The sequence below is a fragment of the Lepisosteus platostomus genome, chromosome 7, assembly GCF_059453375.1.
Source record: "Lepisosteus platostomus isolate fLepPlt1 chromosome 7, fLepPlt1.hap1, whole genome shotgun sequence".
Classification (NCBI taxonomy): Eukaryota; Metazoa; Chordata; class Actinopteri; order Semionotiformes; family Lepisosteidae; genus Lepisosteus; species Lepisosteus platostomus.
The window spans coordinates 3,426,844-3,447,440 of record NC_142617.1 but is presented as its reverse complement, the minus strand read 5'-3'; the positions used below and the strand labels follow the sequence as shown (position 1 = coordinate 3,447,440).

Below are 20,597 nucleotides of genomic sequence, written 5' to 3'. Positions count from 1 at the left end.
TTTGAGGAAACAGTGGCCACCTGGATTACTCATTGAACTTATGCATGACACCAAAGAGAAAAGTTTCCAATACATGAATTACAACACATGTATACAAACCTGGACTCATCAAAGTCCACACATTCTGTTATTCTGTGCACCACTGAGATGTTAGCTTGGAGACATCATTTACAGTTTCCTATGTTACCAAATAATGAAAAGTTTGAATTTTAGCAATGTAAACGGTTTAAAATGATGGAATGAAAAGCTCAATCTGTAAAATAGTCAACTGTTTGAACAGAAGTTATGCAATATCAATATCTGTAAGCATCAAGGCTGTGAGTCAGAAGAAAATAAACTCTTAATCCTATTAAAATATCTCAATTTTGTATATACTTAAGCACTTTATAATAATAATAATGACAATAAAAGAACATAACATGCAATGTGTTCAGCAAATATTCTACTTTGTGTATCATATTGTCAGTTCATGAACCTGGATGACTGGACTGTGAGCTGGTGTCTGCAATGATGCCTTTTTAAAAGCTCTTCATCATGAACTTTACCGTCACTGTCTCTAAGATATAGAAAACGCTTCAGTTAGGGCTTGCAGGGGTTCATGCCATGACTGAAACGCCCCTCCTGTATGCCAGGCACCTGGGGTTCCTTTGGGATGAAAATGCAAGGAATTATTATGTGTCCTTATGACAAACTTCCCAAACTCCTCTAGCGTTTATCCTTTTCTAAAAGAAGTTCAAGGTGGCTCCCTGGGGGTCTGGGTTTTAATAGGAGCAGTCTCAGTGTGCAGCCGGCAGCTATTACATGGAGAGAGAGCTCACTGCCTGACAGGACCCTGGTCCACACCATGAATTTCAAAAGTGGGAACCAGCTGGGCAGAAGATTAATAAAAAAGGATCAGTCTCCCCAGTTGCCAATGAACTACATGGACTGTCACTGATTAGAGGCCTGTGTTCCTTTTCTTCTAATAAACTTATTCACAGAAGGAGTGCTACCTGAAATTTTGTACATTTAACCACTGGCAAAAATGACATGTGATGAGTCTAAAGGGTCTCCAGTGGGATGGTGCAGGGCAGCAGCTGAAAAAGCACTGTAATTGAATGGAACCATGTGGAACATCCTGCCTTGAGAGGTAGGAGAGAAAGGAGAAAGCACAAGAAACTTAGCTGATGCATCCCGTGCGTCGATTCCCAAAATGGAATAAAATCAAAGCCATGACTTCTGATCCTTGAAATTCCACATTTGCAATGGTGAATCATGCAATTCCCAAAGACTAAAGATTTGAATCCTGTTTTCTCAGACCAGACTTACGACAGAAACAAGAACGGGCAGCACTTCTCCTTAAAGACTGTAGGTGGGTCCTAATCTCACTGCTCAGGTGTGTTGCCAGCTTTCTAATGTCGATCTGCCATTTGTAAACACTGGCTGAGAATACATGCGTTTCTCATTAAGAAGTCAAATAAAAGGAATGGCTGTGCCAACAATGAGCAGAGCTCAAGAGCACAAAGGGCGTCGAGAGCAGAGCTAAGGGTGAAGCAGAAATGAGGTGCTCAGATACAGACCTGAAGGCAATGCCATCTGAGTTGCACCAGTATAAGACACAACAGTAAAGCACATAAGGGCCCAACCTTGCCTTTGTAGACCCAGTATGAAAAGTGTCTAACTAAGTGTACCTGGAGCAAAGCTACATTTGTAAATACAAACCACTTGGACAATTTCTAATCCTATTTTTCTATGTTTAAATGAACAAACATTCACGCACAGTCAGTATACACTTTGAGAAACTAAAAAAAAAGTTGAAAGGAAAGAACAGGAACTATTTCCCCTCGTGAAATTGGGAAAGGGTTAAATTTTAGCATTTAAGTTGTTGATTGATTTTTGCTAGCGCCATATTTTCAACTCAAGGCCTCGGATGACAGTGCCTAAACTGTGAGCTGGAGACACCGATGAATGGCTTTAAAGGCTCTTCATCATGAAATTTACAGGAATAATCTCTAGGATATAAAAATGTTTTACGTTAGGGATTTGCAGGGGTTCTACTCATGACACGGCTGAAACAGGAAATCTTTCCCAGATGCCACTAAAAAGCTAAAGGTTAAATTTTTGTATTTTATTTGTTGTTGCAACAGCCCCAGAGGTGTCACTGAGCTACAGTATATAACTGGTTTTCAGGAATGAGCCTCTTGCTTTGAACAAAGCCAATGCATTAGACCACAAAATAGCACAATAACAGTCGTATATCACCAAGTAATTCAAAATTACCAAGTGCATAAAACATGAGACATCTAAGTCAAAATCATTGCATGCTGAATTAATTTCCTTTCATTCTACTACTGTTACTATGGGTTTGCTGTTTTGATGGATTATCTTCAGTTGAGAGAGAAAATGATTCACTGAAAGATTTTTATTTTTAATAAAGTAAGAAATTTCCCAATATAATAGGTGCAAATACTGTTTTGCCAAAAGGTAAAAACATGTTACAGGTCTCCCTTTGAATTCTCTCTCATTTATTTTTATATTGTGCAGTGGTAACCTCAAGTCATAGATTTGAAAGAAAGAAAAATGTTTAAAATGAATGATGAAATAAAATGACTCTAATCTGTGAAGGGAAGGACAGGTTCAGGGAGAACTACAGACTAAAATTGACCTTGTAATGTTCAATGCACTTTATCAGCTCCACTCTCCAGCTCTAATTTAGATTGCAATTTCTGTACCAGCCCTAGGGTCTGTGTTTAGCAACAAGGAAACCATGTTCTCCTTTGATGAGAATGCTACAGGGCTGAACAGCTCTGTCTTGAGAAAGAGAAATCTCCCACACAAACTGAGAGCCACCCTCCCAGAACAGGTCATTTTGTGCTGGGAAAGCACACTGCAGATTTCAATTAAAACACAGTAAGACCTCTGGAAAAAAAAAAACATTTCCAGAAGAGATAAAGCATGGATTCAATTTCAGAATGTGAAGGGTGATATCATTCTGAATGTGTATCTGAAAGAAAACATCCAACACAAAATCACAGCCTTCTGAGTTGAAAGGAACACGGTCCATTGGAGATAATTCGTTCACAAGTTATGATCTACAGAAATTAAACAAAGACTAAAATTTAGCCACAAACGTGAACTCTTAGCCACAAACGTGAGCTGATTGCTCTTCATAAAAGACAGTTTGTCTTTTATTGTAAAAGACAGTTCAGTTACTGTGTCGGTTCACGTTATTTGATCAATGCGGTATGGAAGGCCAACATACTGTCTGAATATTGAAAAGCATAAAGTGATATTTTACCAACATAAACAAGTGATTGACCTCACATAGAAGAATTGTTTTTGTTCACTTTTGCCTTGGAGGTGTCCTGTTCTCTGTAAGAAAAACTAAAACCTCGATATCGAAAGCTAACTATGGAAAAAAAAGCAATCACCTTCCCGTCGACTACTGGATCATGCCATTAAGACGTGAAAGTAACTTTCATGCAGATAATTAATGTAAAAAATCAGCACAAGTGATTGTCACATTCTGTTGTGTTCAATAATGTGTCTCACTTTCAAATCAAGAAGGAAGTAATGTAACTTTGCTCGTGTTAGTATTTTCCTAAAAATAGCATAGCATTCATTTTCCCACATACCTTTCTTCTTTCCATTCTTAGCCAAGTGTTCTGTTGTTTTTGGCATATTCACCTGCCATATGAGAGGCTTTAAGCTGCCAAGTAAAATCACACTGCTGTGAAGAGAGAGACTGCCAGCGCTGGTTAAGACTGCAAGCGGAAACTTAACAATCAGAGCGAAAGGCTGTGATGGAAGAAACGACCCTATAATTGAGTCGATAGGTAATTGACAGAAAGCTGCAAGTGTTAAACCAAACAAGAATACATGGCAGGAAATATTGGAAAATATCCGGTTTCAGACAGGAATGCCGACTGCTAATGCACCCATTTACAACAGCCTGAAGGCAAACTGATTCGAACAACCTTATTTTAATGGTCTAGGAGTGTGAGCATACAGTGCAAAACACAAAAAACACTCGTTTTTAAAGCAACTTCAGATTGCTTGTACGACCTTAGTATAGATCAGTGGCCATCGATTTTGCTCTTTCTTTTTCTTTAATTAGGTATCAGGCTACTTCAAGATTCCAGAAGCATTTACAGAGGATTGAACCGCAATTTCAGACTCAAAAAAGAGTAGTTTTCTGCGGACTGCGAAAGTTATGGAGAAAACAACTTGCATTGAACCCTTTCGATACATTTAATTAACCTGAGGCAAAAGGTTGAGTGTTGACTTGAAAACTGATGAAAAGTGAAGGTCTGTTGCTCTGACACGATGCTTTTTAAGCCAGTACGTTCATCCAGCCAACAGACATTATTCATTACCGTCTGGATTTTTTTCAGCCCATGGCTGAAGTCTAATATCTCTCCACTCACATCTAGTGTTCCACTTGAACAGGCCCACCTGAATCTTTAACCTAAAGACTATCCGAAACCCTTGCGGCAGCTTAGGTTATCTGAATAGTTCTGTAAAGAGAACCCAGTAGACAATCCCTACCAGAAGCTGACCGTGCTGTCTCACATAACAAACCAATGAACCACACAAAGTGGAAAAATTATGAGAGAGTTAATTTAAAGTTCACGTTATTTAGGCAGGGATTTAGGGCAGAGAAGGGTACCCCTTTTTCTTAATGAAGGCAAACCAAAAAGAGAAAAACGGAGAAAGAAATGACAAATCTATACTGAAGGCATCCCAGTCTGGAATCAAGCCCAGGACACAAGACCACAGAGGCAGAAGCATTAACTCTCCTGCTACCTGATATAAATAAAACATATGAATCAGTATATCGTGAACGGAGATTTTGCTCATTTTTGCTCTCCACTCAATTTGCTGGGATGTTGGTTACAAAAAAAATGTAGGCTAAGACACAATGCTTGGGGGAGAGAATATAATCTTTTCACACAGATGCTTCCAAAAACTTTCTGAACAGCACCTGTGCTGGTCTTACTGTGCCTGAGGCTTTTCATTTTGATGTACTCCTTGGTGGCTTTGCTAGACTTTGCAGTATTATGTCACAGCACAAGCAGTTTATTCTAGGTGCCAGAAGAGAAACATTTAAGACTTTGCTATGAAGAACATTCGGCATTTTTAAATTATTATCGAAGGGAGTGAATGTGAAACAAAAGCTGCTGGTGGTTATACTGACATACAAACTCTTTAATCAACAGACTCCGGCTCTATTTGCAATCCAGTCACATAGGACTTTTATACACACTGAACCCAGTCAACTACCAAGGATTGTGCCATTACTGTAAGAAGATAATTAGAATAAAAAAGTGACATCTGTGAGATCTATTCAGTTCATATAAACAATTCTGGCATTTAATTAATTGCACTACCATCTCAGAGAAATAAGGTTGTCAAAAACTAAAATGGTGATGCAAACTTATTTAATTTAATTTGATATTTCCCTAATAAACATGCACATTAACATCTAGAACGGTCCTACAATACTATTAACAAATAAAGAGGACTGAACCAGATTCCACTGAGTCTTGGGCATGTCTCTCTGTGGTCCATCGCAGTCTGCTGGCTTCTTGGGTACCAACATTAGCTCTTTTTTACATCAGGAATGAAAAACTTCTTAATCATATCATTCTCTTCTCTGTGCTTTTTCCATGATTTTGCTGAATAGACACTTCCTGCCCGTCAGATTGTGAATTCTGAAGCTGGCGGAGCCTAGTGACTCAATAATCAACTGGTCCACATCTCTGTTACACAAGGCGACATTACAGACTATGTCATACGCCTCAGTTCCAGGAGTTTCTGTTCACGTACATGGCTGAAGGGCTTAGGCACACTTAACAAGTGGATCCAGTCATGCCAATCTGTACCATGGCCACAAGGCACAAACTGTCAGCACAAACACCTCTTAGTCAGACAGTGCCTTTGTAGTCGTCTCTCACATGTGCACGCAGCTGGCTCATCAACCTGCGGCATTTCCACAAAACCTGAGATATACAGCAGTACAGAACTGATCAAGTTTTTTACATCCATAAGTTTTTCCAATTTGAATAAACTAGCCATCAATGCCTGAAGACTTACACCAAACAAGGCCAGCTCTACAAAATTGATTAATATGCAGAAAACGTACACATATTTACACTAACCCAAGGAAGTCAAACAAAATTATATTATTTCTATGTTGATTTCCAGAATGATTTCTTACTCATGCAAACTCTAAGAAACATACTTGATAACAGTTCTAAGAAGTTCATTATATTTTTTAAACATACTAATTGGCTTAAAGATGGAATTGCTCTGTTTGTAGAGATTAAAAATATGTTCCAGTAAACTCCTTAGTCTCAGAAAGATGTTACTATAAAATGTTCCCTGTGAACAATTAATTGATCACAACGTGCAAGACTCCTGATGTGTCTGAAATCCTGAGAACTCTTTCCAGAGTTCAAGTGGTTTCTTGCTGACTTCATTTTCATGATGTTGCTCAATTTGAAAGGCAAAAGACTTCATTGAAATACAATGTCTCAATGTTGTTTCTCCTGTATGCTCTGTTGTTATCACAATCCAGGGAAAGATCTCACATCAGAACACCCTATGGTGAAAATGGCTAAATTATGCAATATCATCTCTAATTTCAGTGTGTAAAAATATTCCATATCGTTGTCTCTACTTTCTTTATTTCATATAGATTCATATTTGAATATCAGAAATATTCTATGCCTTCAAATTCTGATAATTTATTCTTGAAATGCAGTATGTAATACATTAATGTCACAGACCTGTGTTTTCCATTTCAACTAAACCAAATCTATATTTTATGAGCTGAAGCATATTCAAATGAAAAGCTCCTGGCTACAGAAGTGTTCATTGATTAAACAACGAATATATACAGCAACTGTATAGAAAAATGGTAAGAAAAAAAAACCCTTAATATTTCCTTTATTCAATCGGCCCTAATGATGCTATTATAAATATAATTTCACAAAACTTTCAGAGAAAGGAGACAGATACCAAAGGCAGAAAGAAGCGTAATCGTAGTGAGATGTTGCACTTTTCACAATCTCTCATGTCAACCCTTGTTAGTGCAAAACGTGACACCTACCCACAAACGCAGTTACAGTATATTTTTTTCCAAATACTGAAAAGGTGCAAAGCATACGCAGCTCATACTGTTTCACCATGGCACTGTATAATCTGTTTAGCCATGGACTTAAGAAGTGTTTTTGCACTTCACTGCTATTGTTTTGTCCTTAGGACAGAATCACAACAGGCAACAACAGAACTCTCTGTGAACCCCATTCTTTCAAATCACAGCACTGATCCATGAAATGATATTGCTGATGCACCCTGAAACACTCCCTAAGGAATCACATTGGCTTTTTGATGGCTAGCACACACTGTATGTAAAAGCATAACTGGATTACCACACTGTTCCCTGTCTCACACAGCCAACATGAATATAGTTGTCTGGGACTGCTCCCAGACCTTTGGCGAATATAAAACTGGAATCCCTATTATATAATTTAAAACAAATTTGCCAATAACTGCAGGACAGTCCTGGAGAATCCTAACAAAAAGTGTAAATTATCGGTCAGTTTGGAACAACACTCCCCTTTCTCTCCAGACACTTTGCTGCCTTCTGTCAGTAGACCCTAGCTGTGCTGCGAAATGCAGTTCTGAGATTTACACATTTTGTATACTGGAAACGCCATGTATAATAATCAAGACAAAAATCAAGAAAGGTAAAACTGATTAAACTAAAAAAATGAAGCTTAATCCTGCTTAAAAGACCAAAGAAGGTGAGCAAGGCCACATTCCTTTGCAGTATAATGTGCAGAGAGCAGGTGACTGCCATTTTAGTTTATAAGTGAAGACATGCTAGTCATGAACGGAAAACCAAAGAGTAATTACGCCTGACAGATGTCAACTAGGCCCCAAGGAGACAAAGGACTGGAGTGCAACTGTTAAAGTAGGACAAGGCTCACATATATTTTTTAGTGACCAGAACAATACATAAGACTGTTCTTGTGAAGCACCAGAAGATCACTCTTAATGTGAAAGAGGGGGGCATGCAAAGTTGGTTCAGTCTGACTGTAATGCTTTTCAGAAGTGTAGTAAACCCTCACCTCATCAATTTTTTATTTACAACTGAACATTTTCAACCTCTAAAACACATACATTACATTAAGGAACACATTGTGGTAATTAGCGTAATTATTCACTACCCCTGTAGATCTCGGATTGAAAATGTTTTCTGCTTCAAGCTTTTAAATTCTACCGGCATTCTGTCTGAAACTTGACATCCATCATTCAGTTTGAACTTTGTTACTGCAAATAAAAATGCTTCTGGCAATACTTTCAAAAAAATTAGTTCTTTGGCTGTAGTGCTGTACATGCTTGAAAAAGGTGTTTTTTTTCTTCTCTACATAATTAAAAACAACCCAAGCAATTTCAGAGTTGGAAATTCAAGACTATATAGCTCCATACTACCAATTGTTTCTGTCATTCATGTTTATAAGAATGGCAAGTGTAACTGCCGACAGAGCACAGTGTAGCAGTTAATGAGTTTGCTAAATCTGGCATCGGTAACGCAAGGAAACGGGACACCTTACACTGATGTCTTCCATTTACATGTCCCCACACCAGACTCCTTCACAGTCATTATTAAATACATGGCAGAGTTGAAACTGATGCATTATGAATCTACAGCTCTGAGTATGTGGTTGAGAGTATTCATGAGCTGGAAAGAAACACATTTTTATGCATCACATATACTGTAACTCTTTCCACCTCTGTGTCATCCTTCTTTAAAGAGCAAAAACAGGCAATTATTCAGTCCCATTTCCACAGTAACACAGGATGAGGATAAAATTGGTGTAACACCGCTCCTAAAGCCGTATGTGACAGTCATGGAAAATCAGGCAAGCATGCCACTGTTTTACATGATGCGCAAAACGCAGAAAAGCATCCCTGAAATGAAAATTTGTACATACGGATACATTTCACCAAGGAAGATAGTTCTTGCCTTGAGAATACCAACAGATGTATAAAGAACGAAGTTAAAGTGTCATCTGTTCCATCTGCAATGCATTTCCAGTCTGGTTTCTATTTCCTCGTGATCAAATTAAGCTGTCCAACAAACTATGGTTTTGAATATTTAAAATGTGGCTACATAGCTAGCAGCTGTTTAAAATGAGCATGTACTCATTTAAAATGCATCAGACCTACAGTAATTCTTGGCCTGGACTTGTCATTGCGTGTAATTGAATCTAGTGTCTTCCAAGGCCTGAAAACATGTCATCCTGGATGTATTGCAGCTGGAGACGCATTGAATTGTGGACTACTTGGCCCAGTAATAAATCGAACTTCATCCAGATGTTTCAATTCACTGGAACACTGCAAATGTAGATGAGACAAGTGACATTTTAAATACAGCTGTGGAGTACATTCCAGAAATTCAAGACCCCAGGTGTTAGTTTCTATGAAAAGATACGAAAAGCTACTGTAGTTCTAAAGAGCAGGTTTCCATCTACCTCTCTTTTTGTGTTGTGCTGAATGTTCACGGTAAATATGCAAAGTCTTCCTTCAGTGGAATTTGCAGGGCACGATTTGTGATAGCAACAAGAACAATGATCACAAAGAGCTGTTTAATTTGGCTGGACAAACTGCCAGCTATGGTTTGCTCTTCGACAGAAGCCGACACACTGTGTGAACTGCCAAAACAATCGGTGTCAGACATTAGGAGTTTTGGAGCTTTCACTGCTCATGAGTAGATCTAACTGACTAACAGTCAGCCAAAGTTTCTAGTTTATGAATAAACATAAGGGCCATTGATATCTGCTTTCAAAGCTCCTACTGATTGGAAGCTTAGAGTGCAAACCCTTCCTTTAACATCCATTTTCTTTTCACAGTCAAATCTAACGTGAACATTCAGATTGTTAGTACAGAATTAATCCATACTGACCTCGAGCAGGGTATTTGATAGTGGGTAAAACAGCCTCTAGAGGGGAATAAAAACATTTTGTGTTCAACAGTTCCAGATATTTGATAAAATACATCGACATGTCACTTACATGTACATGTCACAGCTTAGTGGCTGCATTGTACGAGTATCATTTTTTTTTAATTTCTCATCAAAGCTTTCCATGTGACAAGATTTAAGTGCTGGGTCAAGAACATGTTCTGGCATTGTTCTCATGTTCTTGCCTTCTTGCCTTAATTTCCATCAAGTTGAAAATCTTAAGATTTTCAGACATATAAAATATCTGAATGGTAAAGGCAGATGTTACCTTGAAACTGCGGCTCAGTGAAACAAAGTCTGAATAGTGTTACTTGCAGTAGTTATTCCAACAAAGAATGGCCTTCGAGTTCATTTTTTCCAGGCTGACAGGGTTATACAGTAGTTTCTAATTAGATTTAGAAGTTAAATCACCCTTGAAAAGCCTATTCTGTTACTGCTTTGTTTTACTTCCATTTTTATTTTCAAACTTTCATTGTAGGTGTTCCTGAAAGGACTTGGCTCCTACAGAACCTCGACTTCCACAGACTAAGTTCCTTCTGTAGAACAGGCAAATAACATATCAGGAAGCTGGCTGTCTTTTCATTGTGTTTTAAATACCAAGCATTCATCAGAGGATTAATTAATTGCATACAATAAAGTGAAAGGGTTTTTCACTGTGGGCTCTGAATTTACAAACCCATCAGCAGTGAAATTCTTAATTTCAGTGTGATATGTCTAATTAGAGGGATTAACCCATTTATTTCTACTTTATTTGCGATTGTACTTCATCATGTCCTTGTCTTTGCACAAATGGCTTAATTGTGACATCTGCAGAGGTAACACACCCTCATTCTGTTCCATGTTGGCAGGAGACATTCAAGACAGTATGACTCCTGTCTTCACAGGTGTAAACCCTCTCAAGTTGATTTAATCAAATACCACAAAAGCCACATACACATGGAAACAATCCCAGTTTTATTTTATGTCATACCACCACAGATTTTTTTTCCAGGCTTGTAAGCATGGCATACTTTTCCTAGGATCCCAAATTACCTTGAAATCCTTTAATGGGTTTCCTCTCGGATTCTCCTAACCTTCAGTAATACTGTAAGTACCTTTCCGTAACAATAACACCAATTGAAATAACAAAATAATAAAAAACAGCCACTTGATTTAAAATACAGTGGCACTCTGTAACAGAAACAAGATATAAAAACAGACCATGAAAATATTAAAAGTATTATTGTTAAAATACTTTATTACACTATCTAAAGAAGAATTAAAATTGCCTACTAAAAAGAATTCAGATTTTTGTATTGCTGACAGTTGCATAAATTTTAAAGTACAACTGAGGCTTCCTTTCTGATGGTTAAATCGCACTCTGTACAATATTTGGCATCTGTAATCCATGCATCAGTTCCCACTCTAACGATTTCTGATTTTAATAGAAACTTCAGTTTAAGCTATACTGTAGCATCAAGCTGTTCTTCAGCGATTTGCTAATGTAGTACAGAGCTTAAGGGTTCTGACTTGAAAATGTATGACAAAGGAACAAGTAAGCAAAGCATAAAAAGCTGACAAAACATTAATATAAGCTTTACTTGATTTATACTTTATAAAAACAGTTATGACCTTGCAAAGCTGAAATATTTATTACTACGTTTTGGTTTGTCTCTAGCTCCTATCTCTCCTAAATTGTAAGTCATAAAACTGTACATTGTTTCAATAATTGATGTTACATTCGGTTCAGTGACAAAAATAAAATAATGAAAAATACTTTAAATAAAATATTAATTTTCATCAAATACTTTCTTTTGAAAACTTACAGGTGCCAGGTTTTTTTAATGCAGGTTTCTTTTACACTTTTTAGCTTAGAAGCTTGGAATTCCAAGTGCAGACAATTTGAAGAGGGAAGAAAATAATGACCATTTGTCCATTACAAAGTAATCCTCTCTGTCCAGTAACTGTCATGAAAAGTTGTTTTCACACTTTTAGTGAAAGACAGAAATACGGATGTTTCCTTAAAGGTGATGTTTTGACAGCGCTGGCAGAGCATCGAGGTAAACAAAACACTTGTCTTTGATCTATAACTCACTGCCTATCTACTCCATTCAGGGAGCAAACAGCGCACTGCTTGCTCAGCAAATGGGCTGGCCCAAAGACATGTGCACTGGCTGCTGAGAGAGCACTTAGAAAGGAAGCTTATCTCTCTGGTAAGACAGCTACAGCATTCACAATGACAAACAGGGTGGGAGCACACTTGCCCCACTCTTGGATGCAAACCGCTGATAACCACAGAAGATGAAGAATCATGAGAACGGGGAAAAAAATATCTAAAACCATTGTTCTGCAAGTCGCTTTGTAAAGTTTTCGTCTGGACGAATTCCACCTCACCACCCCTCGTGGCCTGCAGGCATTCAGCAGCCTGTTCAAACGGAGTGACTTTCTTTGATATACATTCTGAGTGATTGCAGAAATATCCCTTGGATTCATCCACAGGCATGGTCAGTGCTCTTGAGGGCACTGAGAGCGTGTGGTTCATCCTCATACATAACTCTCTTCACATGCACCAGTAGCTATTGATCATGGAGGGGAGAACGGGGGATCTAGATAGTTATTCCTCTGTGACCGATCCATCTGCTTACTCGCCCAAGCCCAGAAGAGGCTGTGGTGGAGGACAGATGAAAAACTCTCCATGCGTTTTGTATTAGCTTAATATCCCCATCCGTCAGTGATAGAGTAACTAGCAGACCTTCTTCTACCTTCTATCTTTTCTGTATGCTGCATACTCACAATTGTTGGATTTGAACAAAAACTACAGCTCAGAACACTTCCCACAATATTCAGAGATCACCTTGCATTTGGAGACAGTGACAAGACTCGCACTGTAAGCATTATTTCCTTTTGACAAGCACTTTCACATGCATGTCTGCTCTCTATGAATGAAAAAATATTCACTGAAACCACGTAAGTGGCAGGGAGATAGAGTACTGCATTTTAAATTGGGGGAGTGCAATTTGGCTTAAATTTCAGTTTAATAATGCTCATTCTACACACCAGTTGACTGAAAAAAAAAACGACAGCTAGCTCTGGTAAGTTGAAATGGGATAATTAGAACTTGGATCTTTCTGAGCTGTAAAAAATACACACATTTTAAATACTTTTCCCTGTAGAATAAGGATTAGAATTTTGTTGGATTATCTCAGTAGCTTCAGTACTGAGTGTAAAAATGGTTTTGCTATTGAAACTGTTAACAGATGTTACTGTTTGCGGTCCTTACATATTTAATCATTATTAGACAGATGTTCTGTTACCTAAACCTAAACAGTAAATCATCAATTTATAAAACATCACAGAAATTAATATTTACCAGTGATATGAATACTACAAACACTCATGGAGTAGGTATATGAAACTGAAATTTCAAAACTTAAGACTTTGGTCAGTTCCTCCTGAAACAGTTGTGCAAAAATAAATTAGACAAAGAAACAAGAGAGAATCCAGCCACGACTTTTGAAGGAAAATGACTGTAAGTAGTTTAGTCTACTGAGATTTTCCCACACAACACAAATACAGATTTCACATTTGGAAGGGTATTGATTTTGTTGTTGTAGTTATATACTCTTTTAAAAATGTTTCTGACTAAACCATGCTGATCTTTATAATCTGTCAACTGTGTGGTTATCTTTGTGAAAATGAAAAGTTCATAATAAAACAATAACAAATTTAAATGTAGTTATTTGCTGTAGCTATCATATGTATTTATATAAAAGACAGCTATAAGAGTTGAAAGCTATTTTTAAAAATAGCTTCTGAAATAAAGGAAATGATTACAATGTACTGGATGTGCTGTCAGTCATTACCTTTTTTCTATTATAGCTAAAACTAAGATAAATTATTTAATAAGAGATTTAAATTAATTACAGTTACAGTTTAAAACTGCCTGTTATATTATACAGTATACAGTATGCATGTTATATATGCCTATGGTATATTTTATAAAACTGGGTGATACAAATACTTCAATTAGAAAAACCACAGCATAAAAATGTGTGCCATAATTGTACCGGGCAAGCGATAATAACTGAGGTGCTTGTGGATGAATGGAAACTCTTGCTCTATGCACTTATTGTAGGTTCCTCTCTGTTTTGAATCAATGAAATACTGTATATAATAATCACAAGAGGAAAAGGGAAATGTTAAAGAAGAAAAACAGACGTAAATCAACCTTTAGCACTGTGTATTAAAGTATTTCAATATTAATGATATTAAGTCCTGGCCAAAATTTCCCATTGGCCCTTATCAATCATGGCCTCCTAATAATCCCCCTCTATGAATTGGCTTTATTACTCTGCTCTCCTCCCCACTGATAGCTGGTGTGTGGGGAGCGTTCTGGCGCATAATGGCTGCCGTCGCATCATCCAGGTGGGGCTGCACACTGGTGGTGGTGGAGGGGAGTCCCCATTACCTGTAAAGCACTTTGAGTGGAGTGTCCAGAAAAGCGCTATATAAGTATAAGCAATTATTATTATTATTAAACTCCAGTATTAAAGGTGCTTGCCAATGTATCAGATCCTGGTATATTCTGCTTATAAGAATTTCTATAGTTTCTCACTGCTATCCAGAGGACCTCTATCCAGGTCTTATATGCATTTCTTTCTTTTTAAGCTTTCAGGTGGTGCAAAAAGTTGCTAGCTACATCTGAAGATGACACATTAAAGCTGCATTCTTAAAACTGTTGAAGACAAATTTAGAATACCAAATTGGGTGCTGAAGCAAAGTCAGTCAAATGCTCTGGTGAATATTGGAACCTTTTACACCTAACGTCAGAAATATCCTGTGAAGTCACAGAAATATTCCAAGGGACTAAGCACTAACATGCAGATCGGTGTTTGCTGTAGAAAACCTAGCCAATATTGTGGAGGAGAAGAGGTTTAAACCTTTGATGGACATTCTTTCAAAGCTCTGGAGTGTCATTTGTAAGCATACTTACTGTATAGGAATAGGCTGGCATTGTGAATCCCCATTTTATTGGACGCCACACATGTGTAGTTGCCGTAATCATCCTCGGTCACATTGGACACAAACAGAATAGTGCGGAATCCCAGGATCTGGATTTGGATTCCCTGGGTATTGGATAGTCTAGGAAGGAAGCAATAACCTTAAGTTCCAATTCTTGATTGTATTAAATGTAAATTAACTGGACTTCACTCTGGACTCTACTCATTTTCATATTATATTCAAACTGACAAACTGGGCAGAGGCCGTTAGTTTTGGAGCAGTGACAATCTCAACAGAAAAGGAGGATATAGCAATTCAACAAATGTCAGATCCAAAACAGCTGGGCCGCACACTATACAAGCTTGCTGTTGTACATACATGTAGTACAACTATAATGGTTCACCTATTTTGGTTTCAAATAGGATCTTTAAATCGGTGTAGACTTCCTTACTGTCAAACTGTAAACATACATTGACTCTGAAATTTGAAATCTGAAATGGAGTAGGGAACAGGCCTCACGGAATGACTTCCTGAATAACTAAAGTAACAAAACGATGTAATTGCAAGAGAATCTCCTACCTCTTTTCATCTCTGTACCACGCAAACTCCGGAGTGGGCACTGCTGAAGCAATGCACTGCAGGACTCCTGTATGTCCCACCTGGGTTTCAGAGCTCTTGACATCCTTGATGAAGGGTGGATCTGAAGAAAAAAGAAATGTTTTAAAATCCAGTCCTCGAAGAGACTGTGTTCCATTTTACCAAAGCTCATCTGTGTTATTTACACAGTGATTACATTAGCTATTGCATTAGTATCACATTAGCTATGCTGTAGTTAAAGTATGGTCCAGAAAGTGAGGATATTAGCTTGTATTTAGCATACCTGATATTGAATGTATCTTAAATTGCAAGATAGCTGTCAGGTCAATAAACCTTTTTGCCTTGACTGTATTGACCGATTTACAAATAATAATCTTTGCTGATGAGGTCACTTTATATAGACATGCACAACACATAAATCCACGCAAACACAAAATCTTTACTCACCTGATTTTGAAATCCCATGTCAAGGTCACAGGCGATTCCGACATGTGGAGAAGAAAAAAGGACACACTCAGTACACATTCCATTGACTGGCGCACAGAAACAGACGTGTACAGCAGCACACATTTATGAACAGTGCTAACACAGAGTAACACTGAGTATATCACTGTCGTGTCTTAAGGGCGAGTTCATTTTGCAGCCTGTGTCTTATTCACACCTTCTTTCATGTTACTGAATGCCCAAGATTTCACATCTACAGTATGTATTTTCTATTTTTCAGGGAACCATGTCAGAGATGTGGGAATCAAAGATCTCTCCAAACCAGTAGTTCTCCATTTCACCTCTAATGGCCACCATCTCTCTGTTGTCCTCATAGAGGGGTTTCAGAACTCCTATTGCAGAAAAACACCTGAGACCCAACCTATTCTGAAATTAGGATCACCCCTTCCCCCTTCTGTTAACGACAGACTCATCTCCTTCTAGATCTACTCTATTCATTTGCAGATTTTGGTTTTTCACACCACTACTGCTGATCTCCCTGAGTTTAGACCTTTTTTCTCCCTGCCTTATTTATCTGCTACTTTCTCTCTCCCTCACACCTGAAGAAGGCTCCACAGCCGATATGTTGTGTTTCTTTTCTTTACATTTCTGGAATTAAACTTTACCTGTTCTTTCACAGCATCCTGATGCAGCTGCCTACTCCAATTACTATGAATGTTCTTGTCTGATATCATTTGTCTTTGTTGAATTGAACGAGTGAACCTCAGAGCTTCAAAGTGTGTGTGTGCATGAAGTTTGGGGAGCCATAACTGAGAGAGCACGAAGGACAGTGGTTAGGAATGAGCTAGAGGGAGCGTTTGTATGTTTGTGCTGTGTAAAGGCATATAATGCAACTTCATTGTCACATATACATTTCAGTTATCATAAAAAAAGTAAAAGAATCAGACATTTTGACACAGAAACTCTCATCACCAAGTGCCACTTTTAAGTGTTTTAGAAGAAGAAATGAAATGCAGATGTAATATTACAAAATACATGTATTCCACTCCTAAATAACTATACCTTATATATATGAAATGAAAGAAGCGTTTTCCCTCGAACTGTACTTACAGTAAGTATGAAGTACCTTCACACTACCTCTGCATCTACAGTATATCTCTGTATAGATCTGATCAAATACATGCATACATAAAAATGTGAGTGCAGAATGCATGTCGTCAGAATGGAGGATTCAATACAAAGACATAAATAGCAACAGGAGAGGACTACAATGTAAATACGATCTCATGGAACCTACAGTATGTCAGCATTATCGGCACTAGGTGCCTCAGAGTGCTCCAAATTATATGAGGCACCATAGCTCCTCCCTCAAAAAGTACACTTTGAAGTACTATTTACTATTTAGTATTTAGTATACTATCATGATACATAGTGTCATTCTGAATACATCAGCACAAAACCTAAGGGCCTGATAACATCACACTTACACTTAAAAAATAAATATGATTAATTAAGAAATATTAACAATATCAAATCAAAATCAGTGTTTAATGTTTTTTTAGGTATTTTGTAGGTATCCACTTTCTTTTTTGTCTGTTCCTTTAAGATCAGTAAATAATAAAATATACAAGTGAATAAAAAAAAGTACTATTTGAACGCTATTGGTAATTTAGCTATTAAGAAAGAACAATAATTTTTTTATGTTATATTTCACATCTTTAAAGGTGTTGGGTGGGTGGGCTATCAGCCCACCAGAGATAAGCAAAAAGACAGCAGCGCTCACTTCATCCAGGTTTGGTATCAAAATCAGACCCCAGAGGTATCTGATGAACAGATGGAACAGCAATTCTATTCCCCAAACTGCATCTCAAGGCATGGTTGTGGAAGGAATGTGCAGAATTATAAGTACTTACTAAAAAAAAAAAAACTATTATAATTTCTTAAATTAGAACAGTAAAACTAATACTTTATTCCATGCTGTTAAGATTTCTGACTTGTGACTGCCGGAAACCGCTAACTGCACATTTTTGTGGAACACTCCTAATTTCACACTGCCTGCTTCCTCTTGTGATGTCTTTAATGTTCTCAGAAATTACAAAGAAGCCTGAGTATCCACAGAAACTAGAGTTGATTATTTTCGCCCCAGAGAATTTTTTTCAGTGCATTAAACAATTACCACAGTGTATTTTAATATAATTCTAAATCAAAATATGGCTTTGTGGGGGAAACACACCAGAATACACTGAGCTACAGATTTTGGAAGTTACACTGTGGAAAAGTAAAGCAGGGAAGGAAGAGGGGTGATTCACAACTACTGCTAAATGCAAGTCAACAATACTGGGTCACACTTTCCCATTAACCTTTCAGTTCCATGTTTGTTTTTCTGCTATATTTATGTATCAGGTCCTGCTTATAGAAGTGCAAATAAAACATTCTATTTGGAGGAGACGCAGAGCTTTGATTTTTGTGTGTACTTCAGCTTACAGAGTAGCAATACATTCTAGATTTCCTTATAGTCCCTTTTCTCCTTTTGGCAATAATGGCATTTTCAGTGTTTATTTTAAATTTTTTATTGCGAACATTACAACTGAGTAATGCTTTACCCTGCAGCCATGTTCTATAAGTGAATTTGCAATCTAAGATGTACTTAAAAAATGGGCAAAAGTTTTGGTTTTCCTATTATCAATATTTCATTCCTCGCCTGCTACTGAGATTCACTGATGCACACTGCAGAAAACACATCTCACTAGAAAAGAGCACATTATTGCATACTCAGAACAGATGGGTGCACACACAATTAAATGAAACATACCATATGTTTAAGTAAGATTCATTATTTGAATCCATTACTACATTTCAGACTCATAAGGACTTTTTAAAATCTTTGGCACTGGGGAGAGGTTTTGTGCCTTTTTAGATTGTTTGCTTGAGCTGAGAGGTCTCTTTTCCTAAGAAGATACAGTTCTTCTTCTCCTTTTCCCTTTACACTTTGTCAGTGTGTACCAACTGAATTAATGTCCACCGTGGATTTGCAGTATCCCACCCTAAAGGCGCTCAAACTGTGTACGAGTGATGTTTATCCAGAACGGCTAGGCAACTCCATGAAGAGTGAAGTGTGACTTTAGAAAGCATTATTTCTGTATAGTTACCCTGCTCTAGGGACACAGTGTGTGAAACAACAGTCCCCTTCTGCATCATACTAAAACACTTCTAGTTTTCTTCCTGGTAAAAAAAAAAACACCTCACCCATTAAGTCTTACAGAGGGGGCAATCGCATCAAAAGGCCCCAACAACATAGAATCTCATCAGATAAAGGTAGCACATGAATCTGGCACAAACTCCAGCTGCTGAGATTGCGATCTATGCTTGATTTTCTGCAGATCTTGCAAGGGCCTGTCTGTTGACATCAACATTTCACTTATGAGAGCACTACACTGAGACTCTTTGTGCAGGAGTGGGGAAGGCCTGTGACTGGAGTGCAGTTATGCCAAGTATTCTGCATATAGATGCATGGTGCATATTAATTAGGTGTTTGCAGAGGATTTCTGTAAGTACAGGGATTGCACATACATTTGATAGTCTGTTCACTTTACTTAATGGCAGTGTTGTAGGGAAGCCTGGTGGTCTTAAAATACATTAGTTTTTAAAGTTTTAACACAAATATGGTTAAGTGATGATTGTATACGAGAAAGCTCAGGACTATTAGGGCAGCATACTGTATATTTCTCTGTCTCTAAATACAACGAAACTAAATTCCTAGTTGATTTGTTTTATCCTTACAGCAGCTGAGCAATAAACCTTGATATTTTCTTGTTTAAGTACCAGGGAATTTCCTTAGCGTATTGTCACACGCTGATGTAATCTCGTGACAAGAGCAAATCCAGACTTTGAAAACATAGATTCTGCAGGGCAGAAATGGATTTAAAAATAAAAAGGTCACATTCTGTTCAACATTTTCTCTGTCTTACTTTTAAACAGAACCTTTCTGTTCTGGTCTGGCCGCCCCAGAAATGAATTATATCTAAAAGGTTTGATTTAATGAAAGATATCGACAGAAACCTTGGTGTACTTACAGTTGACAACGATGTTCACGTATTTAACATCAGGTGTAGATACGTCATTGGTGGCTTTACACTCGTATCTCCCAGCCTGGGACCTTGTTATCCCTGTGATCTCCACAAACTCATCACTCTCAAGTGGCTCAGCTACAGGAAAAACAGAAGACAAACAGAAGACCATGAGTCTGGAACGAGCTACCCAGCTGATGTTGTTGAAGCCGACTCCTTTCAAGAACCTTGTAAATCTTTTTCACCTTACAGGACACCTGTGTCAGACGATGCAAAAAAAAAAATCAAAGATCTCTCCAAACCAGTATTTCCAGAGTTATCAGTGCGGGGCCCCAAACTTCAATAATTACTCATTATACAAGAAAACAGCAGAATGAACAGTAAGAATGAAGAAAATAAATGTCAAAGACTGAAGAAAGAAAATGGATGAATGGTTATTTGGACACATGGTGGGTGGTCGGACAGACTGACAGAAAATAGAAAACAATAAATTACTT

The 20,597-nt window shown here is 37.7% G+C and overlaps 1 protein-coding gene across 4 annotated transcripts in view; it reads right to left on the bottom strand.

Moving 5' to 3' along the window:
• The window catches only part of lsamp (limbic system associated membrane protein), a 628,278-nt gene that overhangs the window by 16,508 nt on the left and 591,173 nt on the right, over nucleotides 1-20,597 (bottom strand). For 3 of the 4 annotated variants that reach the window (XM_088638498.1, XM_088638501.1, XM_088638497.1), the window contains 4 exons: nucleotides 20,107-20,238; nucleotides 15,572-15,692; nucleotides 14,985-15,133; nucleotides 9,956-9,991 (listed from right to left, as the gene is read on the bottom strand). In XM_088638498.1, coding sequence (XP_088494624.1) covers nucleotides 9,956-9,991; nucleotides 14,985-15,133; nucleotides 15,572-15,692; nucleotides 20,107-20,238 — 438 coding nt within the window. The remainder of the gene's footprint in view (nucleotides 1-9,955; nucleotides 9,992-14,984; nucleotides 15,134-15,571; nucleotides 15,693-20,106; nucleotides 20,239-20,597) is intronic. The other variant, XM_088638500.1, reaches the window with a different exon arrangement.